This window comes from Pseudophryne corroboree, chromosome 6 (assembly GCF_028390025.1).
Source record: "Pseudophryne corroboree isolate aPseCor3 chromosome 6, aPseCor3.hap2, whole genome shotgun sequence".
NCBI lineage: Eukaryota > Metazoa > Chordata > Amphibia > Anura > Myobatrachidae > Pseudophryne > Pseudophryne corroboree.
Window position 1 is genome coordinate 840,150,616 of NC_086449.1, and position 17,778 is coordinate 840,168,393.

General features: G+C 55.3%; 1 protein-coding gene across 1 annotated transcript in view; it reads right to left on the minus strand.

Annotated features, from left to right (window-relative positions):
• PLEKHA5 (pleckstrin homology domain containing A5) overlaps window positions 1–10,806 on the minus strand; it is a 303,743-nt gene extending 292,937 nt beyond the window's left edge. The window contains exons 1-2 of the mRNA XM_063930091.1: window positions 10,622–10,806; window positions 10,456–10,532 (exon numbers count right to left, since the gene is read on the minus strand). Of these exons, the coding sequence (XP_063786161.1) occupies window positions 10,456–10,532; window positions 10,622–10,779 (235 nt within the window). The 5' untranslated portion in view covers window positions 10,780–10,806. The remainder of the gene's footprint in view (window positions 1–10,455; window positions 10,533–10,621) is intronic.
• Between the last annotated feature and the right edge of the window lie 6,972 nt (window positions 10,807–17,778).

The following is a 17,778-nucleotide window of genomic DNA, read 5'->3' on the forward strand; positions in this document are numbered from 1 at the left end:
ATACCTCCACACACTGCTCCATGTAATACCCCCACACAGTGCTCCATGTAATACCTCCACACACTGCTCCATGTAATACCTCCACACACTGCTCCATGTAATACCCCCCACACACTGCTCCATGTAATACCCCCACACACTGCTCCATGTAATACCCCCACACACTGCTCCATGTAATACCCCCACACACTGCTCCATGTAATACCTCCACACACTGCTCCATGTAATACCTCCACACACTGCTCCATGTAATACCTCCACACACTGCTCCATGTAATACCTCCACACACTGCTCCATGTAATACCTCCACACACTGCTCCATGTAACACCTCCACACACTGCTCCATGTAATACCCCCACACACTGCTCCAACCAACACATCCCCACACACTGCTCCATGTAATACCCCCACACACTGCTCCAACCAACACATCCCCACACACTGCTCCAACCAACACATCCCGCACACTGCTCCAACCAACACATCCCGCACACTGCTCTAACCAACCCACCCCACACACTGCTCCATGTAATACCTCCACACACTGCTCCATGTAATACCCCCCACACACTGCTCCATGTAATACCCCCCACACACTGCTCCATGTAATACCCCCAAACACTGCTCCATGTAATACCCCCACACACTGCTCCATGTAATACCCCCACACACTGCTCCATGCAATACCCCCACACACTTCTCCATGCAATACCCCCACACACTTCTCCATGCAATACCCCCACACACTGCTCCATGCAATACCCCCACACACTGCTCCATGCAATACCTCCCACACACTGCTCCATGTAATACCCCCACACACTGCTCCATGTAATACCCCCACACACTGCTCCATGTAATACCCCCACACACTGCTCCATGTAATACCCCCACACACTGCTCCATGCAATACCCCCACACACTGCTCCATGCAATACCCCCACACACTGATCCATGCAATACCCCCACACACTGCTCCATGTAACACCTCCACACACTGCTCCATGCAATACCCCCACACACTGCTCCAACCAACACATCCCCACGCACTGTTCCATGTAATACCCCCACACACTGCTCCAACCAACACATCCAGCACACTGCTCCAACCAACACATCCCGCACACTGCTCCAACCAACCCACCCCACACACTGCTCCATGTAATACCCCCACACACTGCTCCATGTAATACCCCCACACACTGCTCCATGTAATACCCCCACACACTGCTCCATGTAATACCCCCACACACTGCTCCATGTAATACCCCAACACACTGCTCCATGTAATACCCCAACACACTGCTCCATGTAATACCCCAACACACTGCTCCATGTAATACCCCAACACACTGCTCCATGTAATACCCCCACACACTGCTCCATGTAATACCCCCACACACTGCTCCATGTAATACCTCCACACACTGCTCCATGTAATACCTCCACACACTGCTCCATGTAATACCTCCACACACTGCTCCATGTAATACCTCCACACACTGCTCCATGTAACACCTCCACACACTGCTCCATGCAATACCCCCCCACACACTGCTCCAACCAACACATCCCCACACACACTGCTCCATGTAATACCCCCACACACTGCTCCAACCAACACATCCCCACACACTGCTCCAACCAACACATCCCGCACACTGCTCCAACCAACACATCCCGCACACTGCTCCAACCAACCCACCCCACACACTGCTCCATGTAATACCCCCACACACTGCTCCAACCAACACATCCCCACACACTGCTCCAACCAACACATCCCCGCACACTGCTCCAACCAACACATCCCCGCACACTGTTCCAATCAACACATCCCGCACACTGCTCCAACCAACACATCCCGCACACTGCTCCAACCAACCCACCCCACACACTGCTCCATGTAATACCCCCACACACTGCTCCAACCAACACATCCCCACACACTGCTCCAACCAACACATCCCCGCACACTGCTCCAACCAACACATCCCCGCACACTGCTCCAACCAACACATCCCCGCACACTGCTCCAATCAACACATCCCCGCACACTGCTCCAACCAACACATCCCCGCACACTGCTCCAACCAACACATCCCCGCACACTGCTCCAACCAACACATCCCCGCACACTGCTCCAACCAACACATCCCCGCACACTGCTCCAACCAACACATCCCCGCACACTGCTCCAACCAACACATCCCCGCACACTGCTCCAACCAACACATCCCCGCACACTGCTCCAATCAACACATCCCCGCACACTGCTCCAATCAACACATCCCCGCACACTGCTCCAATCAACACATCCCCGCACACTGCTCCAACCAACACATCCCGCACACTGCTCCAACCAACCCACCCCACACACTGCTCCAACCAACACATCCCCGCACACTGCTCCAACCAACACATCCCCGCACACTGCTCCAATCAACACATCCCCGCACACTGCTCCAACCAACCCACCCCACACACTGCTCCAACCAACACATCCCCACACACTGCTCCAACCAACACATCCCCACCACCGCCTGCAGTGCACAAGCCGAGAACGCAGACAGAGAGTGAGACCGCCATGTAACAACCCCACACCCCCACCACCGCCTGCAGTGCATAGGCCGAGAACGCAGAGAGTGAGTCCGCCATGTAACACTCCACACACTGCTCCAACCAACACATTCCCACCACCGCCTACAATGCACAGGCCGTGAACACAGACAGAGAGTGAGTCCGCTATGTAACACACCCACACACTGCTCCAACCATCACATCCCCACACCACCCAGCCAGACCCACCGGCCCTCAGCCACACATGCACATGGCCGCACAGTGCATGACAGAGGGTGGTGGTGCACATAGCCGCACAGTGCATGACATAAGATGGGGGGGGCACATCAGCACACAGTGCATAACAGAGGTAATGCACCTGAGAGAACACTGCATTACACAGAGGGTTGGTGCACATGACCGCACAGTGCATGACCGGAGGGGGGGTGCACATAGCCGCACAGTTCATGACCAGAGGAGGGGGGGTGCACATGGCCGTACAGTGCATGACAGAGTGGGGGAGGGGGTGCACATGAGCACACAGTGCAAGACAGGGGGGTAGAGCACCTGAGTGAACACTGTGTTACACAGAGGGTTGGTGCACATGACCACACAGTGCATGAGCGGGGGGTGCACATGACTGCACAGTGCAGGACAGAGGGTGTGGTGGTGCACATGACCGCACAGTGCATGACAGAGGGGGGGGGGGGGGTGCACATTCCCGCACAGTGCATGACCGGCAGGGGGGGGTAGGGTGCACATGGCCGCACAGTGCATGAGTTAAAACAGTAGTATGACCGTACAGTGCATAAACAAGAGTTGTGGTAGACTTTCCATTTTTTTACTGGTTTTTTCGAGGTCTCTAGGCTCCACAGGATTTCCCATGGGGTATGGGTGGTTTGGAGAGAACCGGGCACCAAACAGTTACACTTTCAGGTCAAATGATGCACTGGTGCTTCTTCCTTTATACCCCCCACCTCCAGCCTATCCAGTTTAATGAACAAGCCCAAGGCAGGATCAGGACAGAGGAGAAGGAAGAATGGAACACTCATATTAGAATCGGAGAACAAGTGCCCACATTATCCAGGTGCCTCAGGATGGGTGTCCTGCGGAGCCTATGGACACTGAAGAAAAATAGATAACAATGCTAAGTCTACCATAAGCCTTGTTTTCTTCTTCAGGGTCCATAGGCTCCACAGGAATTACCATGGAGATGTCCCAAAGCGAGGGGATGCTCCGGAGTGGTACAGAGAACCCGTCGCCCAAAGTCAGCATCTTGGAAGGCGAAGGCATCGAATGAGTAAAAATGGAGAAAGCCCTGCACATTTGTTCAGCAGATGCCCCATGAATGGCCGCTCACGATGGTCCCACAGATCTAGCCGATTGAGCCTTGATGGTATTTGGAACAGGAAGGTCTGCTTCCATGTATGCCTCAGAAATAGTCACTGGAAGCCATCTAGATAGCAGGCCAGCCTCTTCTGTGAAATCCGTATTACACAATTAGAGTATCTGATCTTCGTAGAGATTTGGTTCAATCCATATAAATCTGATGTGCACGTACCACATCCAGCAAGTGTCATCTGTGGAAGGGGTTGGAGATTAAACAGCTGGTACTACAATCTCTTCACTTCTATTAACTTTGGAGACCACTTTAGGAAGGTAGCCGGACCTAGTTTGAATGGAAAAGCAAAAAGGTGGAGCAACACGATGATGCTCCTAGGTCAGACACTCTGCAAGCAAAGGCAATAGCAAAAAGGAAAAGTGTTTCCCATGTCAGCCACTTAAGGTCCATGGTGTCCAAAGGTTCAAATGGCGGTGCTTGTAAGGTCTGGAGAACTAAGGACAAATCCCACGGAGCCACCTGAATGACAAATGGAGGTTGCATGTGTACAACTCCCTAAAAAAAGGTGTTGACGTCAGGCATGTAAGCAATCTATTGCTGGAACCCAACTGACCAGACAGAAACCTGTACCTAGAGGGAAGCCATACGGAGGCCGAAGTCCAAGCCTGTCTGGAGGAAGGTATTCTCGCCACTCTGAAGGTAGTAGGATTATGGCCCCTGGCGGAACACCACCAAAGGCATGTGTGCCAAATCCTGTAGTAAATCCTGGCTGAGGTAGGTTTACGAGCCTGAATGACAAAGCATGAGAAGCCCCTAGAGCTTAAGGGGGATGTCTCAAGAACCATGCAGTCAAGACAGATGAGCCCGGTCTGGATGCAACATGAACAGTCAGCAGATCTGGCCATAGAGGAAGGCGAAAACGAGAGACACCCACACTTCTCATGCTTTCTTGGCCAAGACAGGAAGATTTGCAGCTTGCACCACATACACATTTACCATCGGAGGACACTCTCCTGCCAGAAGAGGGTAAAGGATATAGGACCTTTCAGGTAGTTTCCCAATACAGACTTCCCGCATGAGTTCGGTAAAATAACCCGACTGAGGAAATTCTGCTTTAACGACTTTCTGACGTTAAAACACTAGCGCTTGTAGGCGACTCCTCTTCCTCTATGCACACGGAACATACACTTAGAGCAATGATTCTCCCAAACAGAAGAAGATTCAGGATCAGAGACATGTGTTTCCTCTACCTCCTGATCCGGCAACACCTGAAGTCTGCGCAGACTGATGACACTACAGCACATCTATGCGCTCTGGCGGCTAACGCTCTGTCACATTGTAACTTCTGCTGAAAAGCGAAAGACGTTTGAGCCAAACTCTGTACAGAGTGGGAGTATCCGCCGGAGAGGATGCACAGGAGCGGTGGAAGCAGGCTGTGATTGCTGAGGAAACCGCATTGCAGGAGCCGACATGCAATCAACTAGCTGCATCATAAGCTGAGATAAGGAAGACATCCAAGGTGGTTCCTGTACAGGTGCTGGTGTATGTATATGGTCTGTATGTATATAACAGAGACCATCTGACACAGGATCCCTCTCCTGTCTGAGGAGATAAACCGCCTGAGCAGAATACTCAGCATTAGCTAGCAACAAGCCACATACAATGCGGAACAACTGGGCAGTGAATCAGCGACACAAGCCTCCAAGGCGGTTAGGAAAAGTTCTGGAATCACCTAACCTGATCCCCTGTACGTCCGTCCGGCTGTGACCTGGGTCCAGAAGGAGCCATTTACTAGAAAGATACAGCTGTCGCCGGCTGAGATCACTTGCCCAGTTGTCAGTGTCACGGCGCCGGCAGGGGTTGCTGGAGCAGTAGTGCAGGCGTCCTATGGGACACCCCCGCTACTTGCTCTGATGATCAAATATCTAAAAAGTAAAAAAATAAAAAAACCACCATAAAAGGAAGCTCGTCTCAAAGGTGCATCCGGCTTTTGCCAGCACCAAACAAAATCTGAATAGCCTGGAGCGGCGGTATACAGGAGGAGGCACCAGTGCATCCTGGAACTTGAAAAGTTAAACTGTTTGGTGCCCGGTTCTCTCCAAATCAAATATACCCCATGGTAATTCCTGTGGAGCTTATGGACCCTGAAGAAGAAAAATATAGCTGTAATATTACTGTACAGTGTGTGATACCGAGCAATGGTGTGACTGTACAAATACATAGAACAGTGTCGAGTATGACACAGGCTGGAAACATAGAGCAGTGCTGAGTATGACACAGGCTGGACACAGAGCAGTGCTGAGTATGACACAGGCTGGACACATAGAGCAGTGCTGAGTATGACACAGGCTGGACACAGAGCAGTGCCGAGTATGACACAGGCTGGACACATAGAGCAGTGCTGAGTATGACACAGGCTGGACACAGAGCAGTGCTGAGTATGACACAGGCTGGACACATAGAGCAGTGCTGAGTATGACACAGGCTGGACACAGAGCAGTGCTGAGTATGACACAGGCTGGACACAGAGCAGTGCTGAGTATGACACAGGCTGGACACAGAGCAGTGCTGAGTATGACACAGGCTGGACACATAGAGCAGTACAGAGTATGACACAGGCTGGACACATAGAGCAGTACAGAGTATGACACAGGCTGGACACATAGAGCAGTACAGAGTATGACACAGGCTGGACACATAGAGCAGTACAGAGTATGACACAGGCTGGACACAGAGCAGTGCTGAGTATGACACAGGCTGGACACAGAGCAGTGCTGAGTATGACACAGGCTGGACACAGAGCAGTGCTGAGTATGACACAGGCTGGACACAGAGCAGTGCTGAGTATGACACAGGCTGGACACAGAGCAGTGCTGAGTATGACACAGGCTGGACACATAGAGCAGTACAGAGTATGACACAGGCTGGACACAGAGCAGTGCTGAGTATGACACAGGCTGGACACAGAGCAGTGCTGAGTATGACACAGGCTGGACACAGAGAGCAGTACAGAGTATGACACAGGCTGGACACAGAGCAGTGCTGAGTATGACACAGGCTGGACACAGAGCAGTGCTGAGTATGACACAGGCTGGACACAGAGAGCAGTACAGAGTATGACACAGGCTGGACACATAGAGCAGTGCTGAGTATGACACAGGCTGGACACAGAGAGCAGTACAGAGTATGACACAGGCTGGACACAGAGCAGTGCTGAGTATGACACAGGCTGGACACATAGAGCAGTGCTGAGTATGACACAGGCTGGATACATAGAGCAGTGCAGAGGGGTTCACTACGGCTGGCCGGCGGTCGGGCTCCCGGCGACCAGCATCCCGGCGCCGGGAGCCCGACCGCCGGCTTACCGACAGCGTGGCGAGCGCAAACGAGGGAAAATAAGTGTCGGTATGCCGGCTGTCGGGCTCCCGTATACTGAGCGCCGGGAGCCCGACCGCCGGCATACAGAAGACCACCCGTGCAGAGTATGACACAGGCTGGAAACATAGAGCAGTGCAGAGTATGACACTGGCAGGACACAGTATATAGTATATAGCAGTCAGGCAGGACACAGTATATAGTATATAGCAGTCAGGCAGGACACAGTATATAGCAGTCAGGCAGGACACAGTATATAGTATACAGCAGTCAGGCAGGACACAGTATATAGTATACAGCAGTCAGGCAGGACACAGTATATAGTATACAGCAGTCAGGCAGGACACAGTATATAGCAGTCAGGCAGGACACAGTATATAGCAGTCAGGCAGGACACAGTATATAGTATACAGCAGTCAGGCAGGACACAGTATATAGTATATAGCAGCCAGGCAGGACACAGTATATAGTATATAGCAGCCAGGCAGGACACAGTATATAGTATATAGCAGCCAGGCAGGACACAGTATATAGTATATAGCAGTCAGGCAGGGCACAGTATATAGTAGTCAGGCAGGACACAGTATATAGCAGTCAGGCAGGACACAGTATATAGTATATAGCAGCCAGGCAGGACACAGTATATAGTATACAGCAGTCAGACAGGACACAGTATATAGTATACAGCAGTCAGACAGGACACAGTATATAGTATACAGCATCAGACAGGACACAGTATATAGTATACAGCATCAGACAGGACACAGTATATAGTATATAGCAGTCAGGCAGGACACAGTATATAGTATACAGCAGTCAGGCAGGACACAGTATATAGTATACAGCAGTCAGGCAGGACACAGTATATAGTATATAGCAGTCAGGCAGGACACAGTATATAGTATACAGCATCAGACAGGACACAGTATATAGTATATAGCAGTCAGGCAGGACACAGTATATAGTATACAGCAGTCAGGCAGGACACAGTATATAGTATATAGCAGCCAGGCAGGACACAGTATATAGTATATAGCAGCTAGGCAGGACACAGTATATAGCAGCCAGGCAGGACACAGTATATAGTATACAGCATTCAGGCAGTACACAGTATATAGTATACAGCAGTCAGGCAGGACACAGTATATAGTATACAGCAGTCAGGCAGGACACAGTATATAGCAGTCAGGCAGGACACAGTATACAGCAGTCAGGCAGGACACAGTATACAGCAGTCAGGCAGGACACAGTATACAGCAGTCAGGCAGGACACAGTATATAGTATACAGCAGTCAGGCAGGACACAGTATATAGTATACAGCAGTCAGGCAGGACACAGTATATAGTATACAGCAGTCAGGCAGGACACAGTATATAGTATACAGCAGTCAGGCAGGACACAGTATATAGTATACAGCAGTCAGGCAGGACACAGTATATAGTATACAGCAGTCAGGCAGGACACAGTATATAGTATACAGCAGTCAGGCAGGACACAGTATATAGTATACAGCAGTCAGGCAGGACACAGTATATAGTATATAGCAGTCAGGCAGGACACAGTATATAGCAGTCAGGCAGGACACAGTATATAGCAGTCAGGCAGGACACAGTATATAGTATATAGCAGCCAGGCAGGACACAGTATATAGTATACAGCAGTCAGGCAGGACACAGTATATAGCAGTCAGGCAGGACACAGTATATAGCAGTCAGGCAGGACACAGTATATAGCAGTCAGGCAAAACACAGTATACAGCAGTCAGGCAGGACACAGTATACAGCAGTCAGGCAGGACACAGTATACAGCAGTCAGGCAGGACACAGTATATAGTATACAGCAGTCAGGCAGGACACAGTATATAGTATACAGCAGTCAGGCAGGACACAGTATATAGTATACAGCAGTCAGGCAGGACACAGTATATAGCAGTCAGGCAGGACACAGTATATAGCAGTCAGGCAGGACACAGTATATAGCAGTCAGGCAGGACACAGTATATAGCAGTCAGGCAGGACACAGTATATAGCAGTCAGGCAGGACACAGTATATAGCAGTCAGGCAGGACACAGTATATAGCAGTCAGGCAGGACACAGTATATAGCAGTCAGGCAGGACACAGTATATAGCAGTCAGGCAGGACACAGTATATAGCAGTCAGGCAGGACACAGTATATAGCAGTCAGGCAGGACACAGTATATAGCAGTCAGGCAGGACACAGTATACAGCAGTCAGGCAGGACACAGTATACAGCAGTCAGGCAGGACACAGTATATAGTATACAGCAGTCAGGCAGGACACAGTATATAGTATACAGCAGTCAGGCAGGACACAGTATATAGTATACAGCAGTCAGGCAGGACACAGTATATAGTATACAGCAGTCAGGCAGGACACAGTATATAGCAGTCAGGCAGGACACAGTATATAGCAGTCAGGCAGGACACAGTATATAGCAGTCAGGCAGGACACAGTATATAGCAGTCAGGCAGGACACAGTATATAGCAGTCAGGCAGGACACAGTATACAGCAGTCAGGCAGGACACAGTATATAGTATACAGCAGTCAGGCAGGACACAGTATATAGTATACAGCAGTCAGGCAGGACACAGTATATAGTATACAGCAGTCAGGCAGGACACAGTATATAGTATACAGCAGTCAGGCAGGACACAGTATATAGTATACAGCAGTCAGGCAGGACACAGTATATAGCAGTCAGGCAGGACACAGTATATAGCAGTCAGGCAGGACACAGTATACAGCAGTCAGGCAGGACACAGTATATAGTATACAGCAGTCAGGCAGGACACAGTATATAGTATACAGCAGTCAGGCAGGACACAGTATATAGTATACAGCAGACAGGCAGGACACAGTATATAGTATACAGCAGTCAGGCAGGACACAGTATATAGTATACAGCAGTCAGGCAGGACACAGTATATAGTATACAGCAGTCAGGCAGGACACAGTATACAGCAGTCAGGCAGGACACAGTATATAGTATACAGCAGTCAGGCAGGACACAGTATACAGCAGTCAGGCAGGACACAGTATATAGTATACAGCAGTCAGGCAGGACACAGTATATAGCAGCCAGGCAGGACACAGTATATAGTATATAGCAGTCAGGCAGGACACAGTATATAGTATACAGCAGTCAGGGGTTACCTGGGCTCCTCCTGTGTCCGGTCAGCACCGTCTCTCCGGTCACCGGGTGCAGCCAGGTTGTGCTCTTGGCTTCCTCACTGTGGGGAGAGACAGAGACATGTCAGCGCGGGCACAGGACACGCATGTATTATGTATGTAACATGTATGTAACAAGCAGGACAATTACTTGATGAAGAAGACACGGCCGCCCCCGGTGATCCCGTAACCCCACGCCCAGGGCAGAGAGCTGACCCAGTCCGGGCTCGGATCCGCCGCCATGTCTGTCACGGAGCGGGGCCGCGCAAAGCTTCTCTCCGTGGTACGCGCACCGCGCGCCCGCTCCATGACAGCGGCGGGCCAATCACAGCGCGGCGTCTGGAGCGCGCCTCATGTACCGCCCTCTCTTCCTACTCGGAGAGCGCAGCCTCCCTCCCATTCACACACAGCCGGGTGACAGCGGCAGAGACTCAGAGAGCGGGCACCGGGCACCGGTCACCAGGGGGGGGGCAGTCAGTGAGGTAGATGGGAGCTGTTGAGGGGCAGTCAGTGAGGTAGAGGGGGAGCTGTGGAGGCAGTCAGCGAGGTAGAGGGGGAGCTGTGGGGTCAGTCAGCGAGGTAGAGGGGGAGCTGTGGGGGCAGTCAGTGAGGTGGAGGGGCAGTCAGTGAGATAGAGGGGGGCTGTGTAGAGACAGTCAGTGAGGTAGAGGGGAAGCTGGGGGCAGTCAGTGAGGTAGAGCGGGGCTGGGGGCAGTCAGTGAGGTAGAGCGGGGCTGGGGGGCAGTCAGTGAGGTAGAGCGGGGCTGGGGGGCAGTCAGTGAGGTAGAGTGGAAGCTGGGGGGCAGTCAGTGAGGTAGAGGGGGAGCTGTGGAGGGGCAGTCAGTGAGGTAGAGGGGCAGTCAGTGAGATAGAGGGGGGCTGTGTAGAGACAGTCAGTGAGGTAGAGGGGAAGCTGGGGGCAGTCAGTGAGGTAGAGGGGAAGCTGGGGGCAGTCAGTGAGGTAGAGCGGGGCTGGGGGCAGTCAGTGAGGTAGAGCGGGGCTGGGGGGCAGTCAGTGAGGTAGAGTGGAAGCTGGGGGGCAGTCAGTGAGGTAGAGGGGGAGCTGTGGAGGGGCAGTCAGTGAGGTAGAGGGGGAGCTGTGGAGGGGCAGTCAGTGAGGTACAGGGGGAGCTGTGTAGGGGCAGTCAGTGAGGTAGAGGGGGCTGGGGGGCAGTCAGTGAGGTAGAGGGAAAGCTGGGGGCAGTCAGTGAGGTAGAGTGGAAGCTGGGGGGCAGTCAGTGAGGTAGAGGGGGAGCTGTGGAGGGGCAGTCAGTGAGGTAGAGGGGGAGCTGTGGAGAGGCAGTCAGTGAGGTAGAGGGGGAGCTGTGGAGGGGCAGTCAGTGAGGTACAGGGGGAGCTGTGGAGGGGCAGTCAGTGAGGTAGAGGGGGGCTGGGGCGCAGTCAGTGAGGTAGAGGGACAGCTGGGCGGCAGTCAGTGAGGTAGACGGGGAGCTGTGGAGGGACAGTCAGTGATGTAGAGGGAGTGCTGCAGTGAGGTAGAGCTGTGGAGGGGCAATCAGTGAGGTAGAGGGACAGCTGGGGGCAGTCAGTGAGGTGGAGAGGGGTCTGTGGAGGGGCAGTCAGTGAGGTAGAGTGGAAGCTGGGGAGCAGTCAGTGAGGTAGAGGTCGAGCTGTGGAGGGGCAGTCAGTGAGGTACAGGGGGAGCTGTGGAGGGATAGTCAGTGAGGTAGAGGTCGAGCTGTGGAGGGTCAGTCAGTGAGGTAGAGGAGGGCTGGGGGGCAGTCAGTGAGGTAGAGGGAAAGCTGGGGGGCAGTCAGTGAGGTAGAGGTCGAGCTGTGGAGGGTCAGTCAGTGAGGTAGAGGGGGGGACTGTGGAGGGGCAGTCAGTGAGGTAGAGTGGAAGCTGGGGGGCAGTCAGTGAGGTAGAGGGAGAACTGTGGAGGGGCAGTCAGTGAGGTAGAGGAGGGCTGGGGGGCAGTCAGTGAGGTAGAGTGGAAGCTGGGGGCAGTCAGTGAGGTAGAGTGGAAGCTGGGGGGCAGTCAGTGAGGTAGAGGGGGAGCTGTGGAGGGGCAGTCAGTGAGGTAGAGGAGGGCTGGGGGGCAGTCAGTGAGGTAGAGGGGAAGCTGGGGGCAGTCAGTGAGGTAGAGTGGAAGCTGGGGGCAGTCAGTGAGGTAGAGTGGAAGCTGGGGGCAGTCAGTGAGGTAGAGTGGAAGCTGGGGGGCAGTCAGTGAGGTAGACGGGGAGCTGTGGAGGGGCAGTCAGTGAGATAGAGGGGGGCTGTGTAGAGACAGTCAGTGAGGTAGAGGGGAAGCTGGGGGCAGTCAGTGAGGTAGAGCGGGGCTGGGGGCAGTCAGTGAGGTAGAGCGGGGCTGGGGGGCAGTCAGTGAGGTAGAGTGGAAGCTGGGGGGCAGTCAGTGAGGTAGAGGGGGAGCTGTGGAGGGGCAGTCAGTGAGGTAGAGGGGGAGCTGTGGAGGGGCAGTCAGTGAGGTAGAGGGGGAGCTGTGGAGGGGCAGTCAGTGAGGTACAGGGGGAGCTGTGGAGGGGCAGTCAGTGAGGTAGAGGGGGGCTGGGGCGCAGTCAGTGAGGTAGAGGGACAGCTGGGCGGCAGTCAGTGAGGTAGACGGGGAGCTGTGGAGGGACAGTCAGTGATGTAGAGGGAGTGCTGCAGTGAGGTAGAGCTGTGGAGGGGCAATCAGTGAGGTAGAGGGACAGCTGGGGGCAGTCAGTGAGGTGGAGAGGGGTCTGTGGAGGGGCAGTCAGTGAGGTAGAGTGGAAGCTGGGGAGCAGTCAGTGAGGTAGAGTGGAAGCTGGGGGGCAGTCAGTGAGGTAGAGTGGAAGCTGGGGGGCAGTCAGTGAGGTAGACGGGGAGCTGTGGAGGGGCAGTCAGTGAGGGGGGGGGGCTGTGGAGGGGCAGTCAGTGAGGTAGAGTGGAAGCTGAGGGGCAGTCAGTAAGGTACAGCGGGAGCTGTGGAGGGGCAGTCAGTGAGGTACAGGGGGAGCTGTGGAGGGGCAGTCAGTGAGGTACAGGGGGAACTGTGGAGGGGCATTCAGTGAGGTAGAGGGGGGCTGGGGGGGGGGCAGTCAGTGAGGTAGAGGGAAAGCTGGGGGGCAGTCAGTGAGGTAGAGGGAGAGCTGTGGAGGGGCAGTCAGTGAGGTAGAGGGGGAGCTGTGGAGGGACAGTCAGTGAGGTACAGGGGAAGCAGTGGAGGGACAGTCAGTGAGGTAGAGGGGGAGTTGTGGAAGGGCAGTCAGTGAGGTAGACGGAGGCTGGGGAGAAGTCAGTGAGGTAGAGGGTGGCTGTGGAGGGGCAGTCAGTGAGGTAGAGGGCGGCTGTGGAGGGGCAGTCAGTGAGGTAGAGGGTGGCTGTGGAGGAGCAGTCAGTGAGGTAGAGGGGAGCTGTGGAGGGGCATTCAGTGAGGTAGAGGGGGGCTGTGGAGGGGCAGTCAGTGAGGTGGTGGTGAAGCTGTGGAGGGGCAGTCAGTGAGGTGGGGGGGAGATGTGGAGGGGCAGTCAGTGAGGTAGAGGGGGAGCTATGGAGGGACAGTCAGTGAGGTAGAGGGGGAGCTGTGGAGGGGCAGTCAGTGAGGTAGAGTGGAAGCTGGGGGGCAGTCAGTGAGGTAGAGGGGAAGCTTTGGAGGGGCAGTCAGTGATGTACACGGGGAGCTGTGGAGGGACAGTCAGGGATGTAGAGGGAGTGCTGTGGAGGGACAGTCAGTGATGTAGAGGGAGTGCTGTGGAGGGGCAGTCAGTGAGGTAGAGGGGGAGCTGTGGAGGGGCAGTCAGTGAGGTAGAGGGGGGGTCTGTGGAGGGGCAGTCAGTGAGGTAGAGTGGAAGCTGGGGGCAGTCAGTGAGGTAGAGGGGAAGCTTTGGAGGGGCAGTCAGTGAGGTACACGGGGAGCTGTGGAGGGACAGTCAGTGAGGTAGAGTGGAAGCTGGGAGCCAGTCAGTGAGGTACAGATCGAGCTGTTGAGGGTCAGTCAGTGAGGTAGACGGGGAGCTGTGGAGGGGTAGTCAGTGAGGTAGAGCTGTGGAGGGGCAATCAGTGAGGTAGAGGGAAAGCTGGGGGGCAGTCAGTGAGGTAGAGGTCGAGCTGTGGAGGGTCAGTCAGTGAGGTAGAGGGGGGGGCTGTGGAGGGGCAGTCAGTGAGGTAGAGTGGAAGCTGGGGGGCAGTCAGTGAGGTAGAGGGAGAGCTGTGGAGGGGCAGTCAGTGAGGTAGAGGGGAAGCTGGGGGCAGTCAGTGAGGTAGAGTGGAAGCTGGGGGGCAGTCAGTGAGGTAGACGGGGAGCTGTGGAGGGGCAGTCAGTGAGGTAGAGTGGAAGCTGAGGGGCAGTCAGTAAGGTACAGCGGGAGCTGTGGAGGGGCAGTCAGTGAGGTACAGGGGGAGCTGTGGAGGGGCAGTCAGTGAGGTACAGAGGGAACTGTGGAGGGCCATTCAGTGAGGTAGAGGGGGGCTGGGGGGAGGCAGTCAGTGAGGTAGAGGGAAAGCTGGGGGGCAGTCAGTGAGGTAGAGGGAGAACTGTGGAGGGGCAGTCAGTGAGGTAGAGGGGGAGCTGTGGAGGGACAGTCAGTGAGGTACAGGGGAAGCAGTGGAGGGACAGTCAGTGAGGTAGAGGGGGAGTTGTGGAGGGGGAGTTGTGGAGGGGCAGTCAGTGAGGTAGACGGAGGCTGGGGAGAAGTCAGCGAGGTAGAGGGGGAGCTGTGGGGGCAGTCAGCGAGGTAGAGGGGGAGCTGTGGGGGCAGTCAGCGAGGTAGAGGGGGAGCTGTGGGGGCAGTCAGTGAGGTGGAGGGGCAGTCAGTGAGATAGAGGGGGGCTGTGTAGAGACAGTCAGTGAGGTAGAGGGGAAGCTGGGGGCAGTCAGTGAGGTAGAGCGGGGCTGGGGGCAGTCAGTGAGGTAGAGCGGGGCTGGGGGGCAGTCAGTGAGGTAGAGTGGAAGCTGGGGGGCAGTCAGTGAGGTAGAGGGGGAGCTGTGGAGGGGCAGTCAGTGAGGTAGAGGGGGAGCTGTGGAGGGGCAGTCAGTGAGGTACAGGGGGAGCTGTGGAGGGGCAGTCAGTGAGGTAGAGGGGGGCTGGGGCGCAGTCAGTGAGGTAGAGGGACAGCTGGGCGGCAGTCAGTGAGGTAGACGGGGAGCTGTGGAGGGACAGTCAGTGATGTAGAGGGAGTGCTGTGGAGGGGCAGTCAGTGAGGTAGAGGGGGAGCTGTGGAGGGGCAGTCAGTGAGGTAGAGGGGGGGTCTGTGGAGGGGCAGTCAGTGAGGTAGAGTGGAAGCTGGGGGGCAGTCAGTGAGGTAGAGGGGAAGCTTTGGAGGGGCAGTCAGTGAGGTACACAGGGAGCTGTGGAGGGACAGTCAGTGAGGTAGAGTGGGAGCCAGTCAGTGAGGTACAGATCGAGCTGTTGAGGGTCAGTCAGTGAGGTAGACGGGGAGCTGTGGAGGGGTAGTCAGTGAGGTAGAGCTGTGGAGGGGCAATCAGTGAGGTAGAGGGACAGCTGGGGGCAGTCAGTGAGGTGGAGAGGGGTCTGTGGAGGGGCAGTCAGTGAGGTAGAGTGGAAGCTGGGGAGCAGTTAGTGAGGTAGAGGTCAAGCTGTGGAGGGGCAGTCAGTGAGGTACAGGGGGAGCTGTGGAGGGATAGTCAGTGAGGTAGAGGTCGAGCTGTGGAGGGGCAGTCAGTGAGGTACAGGGGGAGCTGTGGAGGGATAGTCAGTGAGGTAGAGGTCGAGCTGTGGAGGGTCAGTCAGTGAGGTAGAGGAGGGCTGGGGGGCAGTCAGTGAGGTAGAGGGAAAGCTGGGGGGCAGTCAGTGAGGTAGAGGTCGAGCTGTGGAGGGTCAGTCAGTGAGGTAGAGGGGGGGACTGTGGAGGGGCAGTCAGTGAGGTAGAGTGGAAGCTGGGGGGCAGTCAGTGAGGTAGAGGGAGAGCTGTGGAGGGGCAGTCAGTGAGGTAGAGGAGGGCTGGGGGGCAGTCAGTGAGGTAGAGTGGAAGCTGGGGGCAGTCAGTGAGGTAGAGTGGAAGCTGGGGGGCAGTCAGTGAGGTAGAGGGGGAGCTGTGGAGGGGCAGTCAGTGAGGTAGAGGAGGGCTGGGGGGCAGTCAGTGAGGTAGAGGGGAAGCTGGGGGCAGTCAGTGAGGTAGAGTGGAAGCTGGGGGCAGTCAGTGAGGTAGAGTGGAAGCTGGGGGCAGTCAGTGAGGTAGAGTGGAAGCTGGGGGGCAGTTAGTGAGGTAGACGGGGAGCTGTGGAGGGGCAGTCAGTGAGGTAGAGGGGGGGGGGGGGGCTGTGGAGGGGCAGTCAGTGAGGTAGAGTGGAAGCTGAGGGGCAGTCAGTAAGGTACAGCGGGAGCTGTGGAGGGGCAGTCAGTGAGGTACAGGGGGAGCTGTGGAGGGGCAGTCAGTGAGGTACAGGGGGAACTGTGGAGGGGCAGTCAGTGAGGTAGAAGGGGAGCTGTGGAGGGACAGTCAGTGAGGTACAGGGGAAGCAGTGGAGGGACAGTCAGTGAGGTAGAGGGGGAGTTGTGGAAGGGCAGTCAGTGAGGTAGACGGAGGCTGGGGAGAAGTCAGTGAGGTAGAGGGTGGCTGTGGAGGGGCAGTCAGTGAGGTAGAGGGCGGCTGTGGAGGGGCAGTCAGTGAGGTAGAGGGTGGCTGTGGAGGAGCAGTCAGTGAGGTAGAGGGGAGCTGTGGAGGGGCATTCAGTGAGGTAGAGGGGGGCTGTGGAGGGGCAGTCAGTGAGGTGGTGGTGAAGCTGTGGAGGGGCAGTCAGTGAGGTGGGGGGGAGATGTGGAGGGGCAGTCAGTGAGGTAGAGGGGGAGCTATGGAGGGACAGTCAGTGAGGGGGAGCTGTGGAGGGGCAGTCAGTGAGGTAGAGTGGAAGCTGGGGGGCAGTCAGTGAGGTAGAGGGGAAGCTTTGGAGGGGCAGTCAGTGAGGTACACGGGGAGCTGTGGAGGGACAGTCAGTGATGTAGAGGGAGTGCTGTGGAGGGACAGTCAGTGATGTAGAGGGAGTGCTGTGGAGGGGCAGTCAGTGAGGTAGAGGGGGAGCTGTGGAGGGGCAGTCAGTGAGGTAGAGGGGGGGTCTGTGGAGGGGCAGTCAGTGAGGTAGAGTGGAAGCTGGGGGCAGTCAGTGAGGTAGAGGGGAAGCTTTGGAGGGGCAGTCAGTGAGGTACACGGGGAGCTGTGGAGGGACAGTCAGTGAGGTAGAGTGGAAGCTGGGAGCCAGTCAGTGAGGTACAGATCGAGCTGTTGAGGGTCAGTCAGTGAGGTAGACGGGGAGCTGTGGAGGGGTAGTCAGTGAGGTAGAGCTGTGGAGGGGCAATCAGTGAGGTAGAGGGAAAGCTGGGGGGCAGTCAGTGAGGTAGAGGTCGAGCT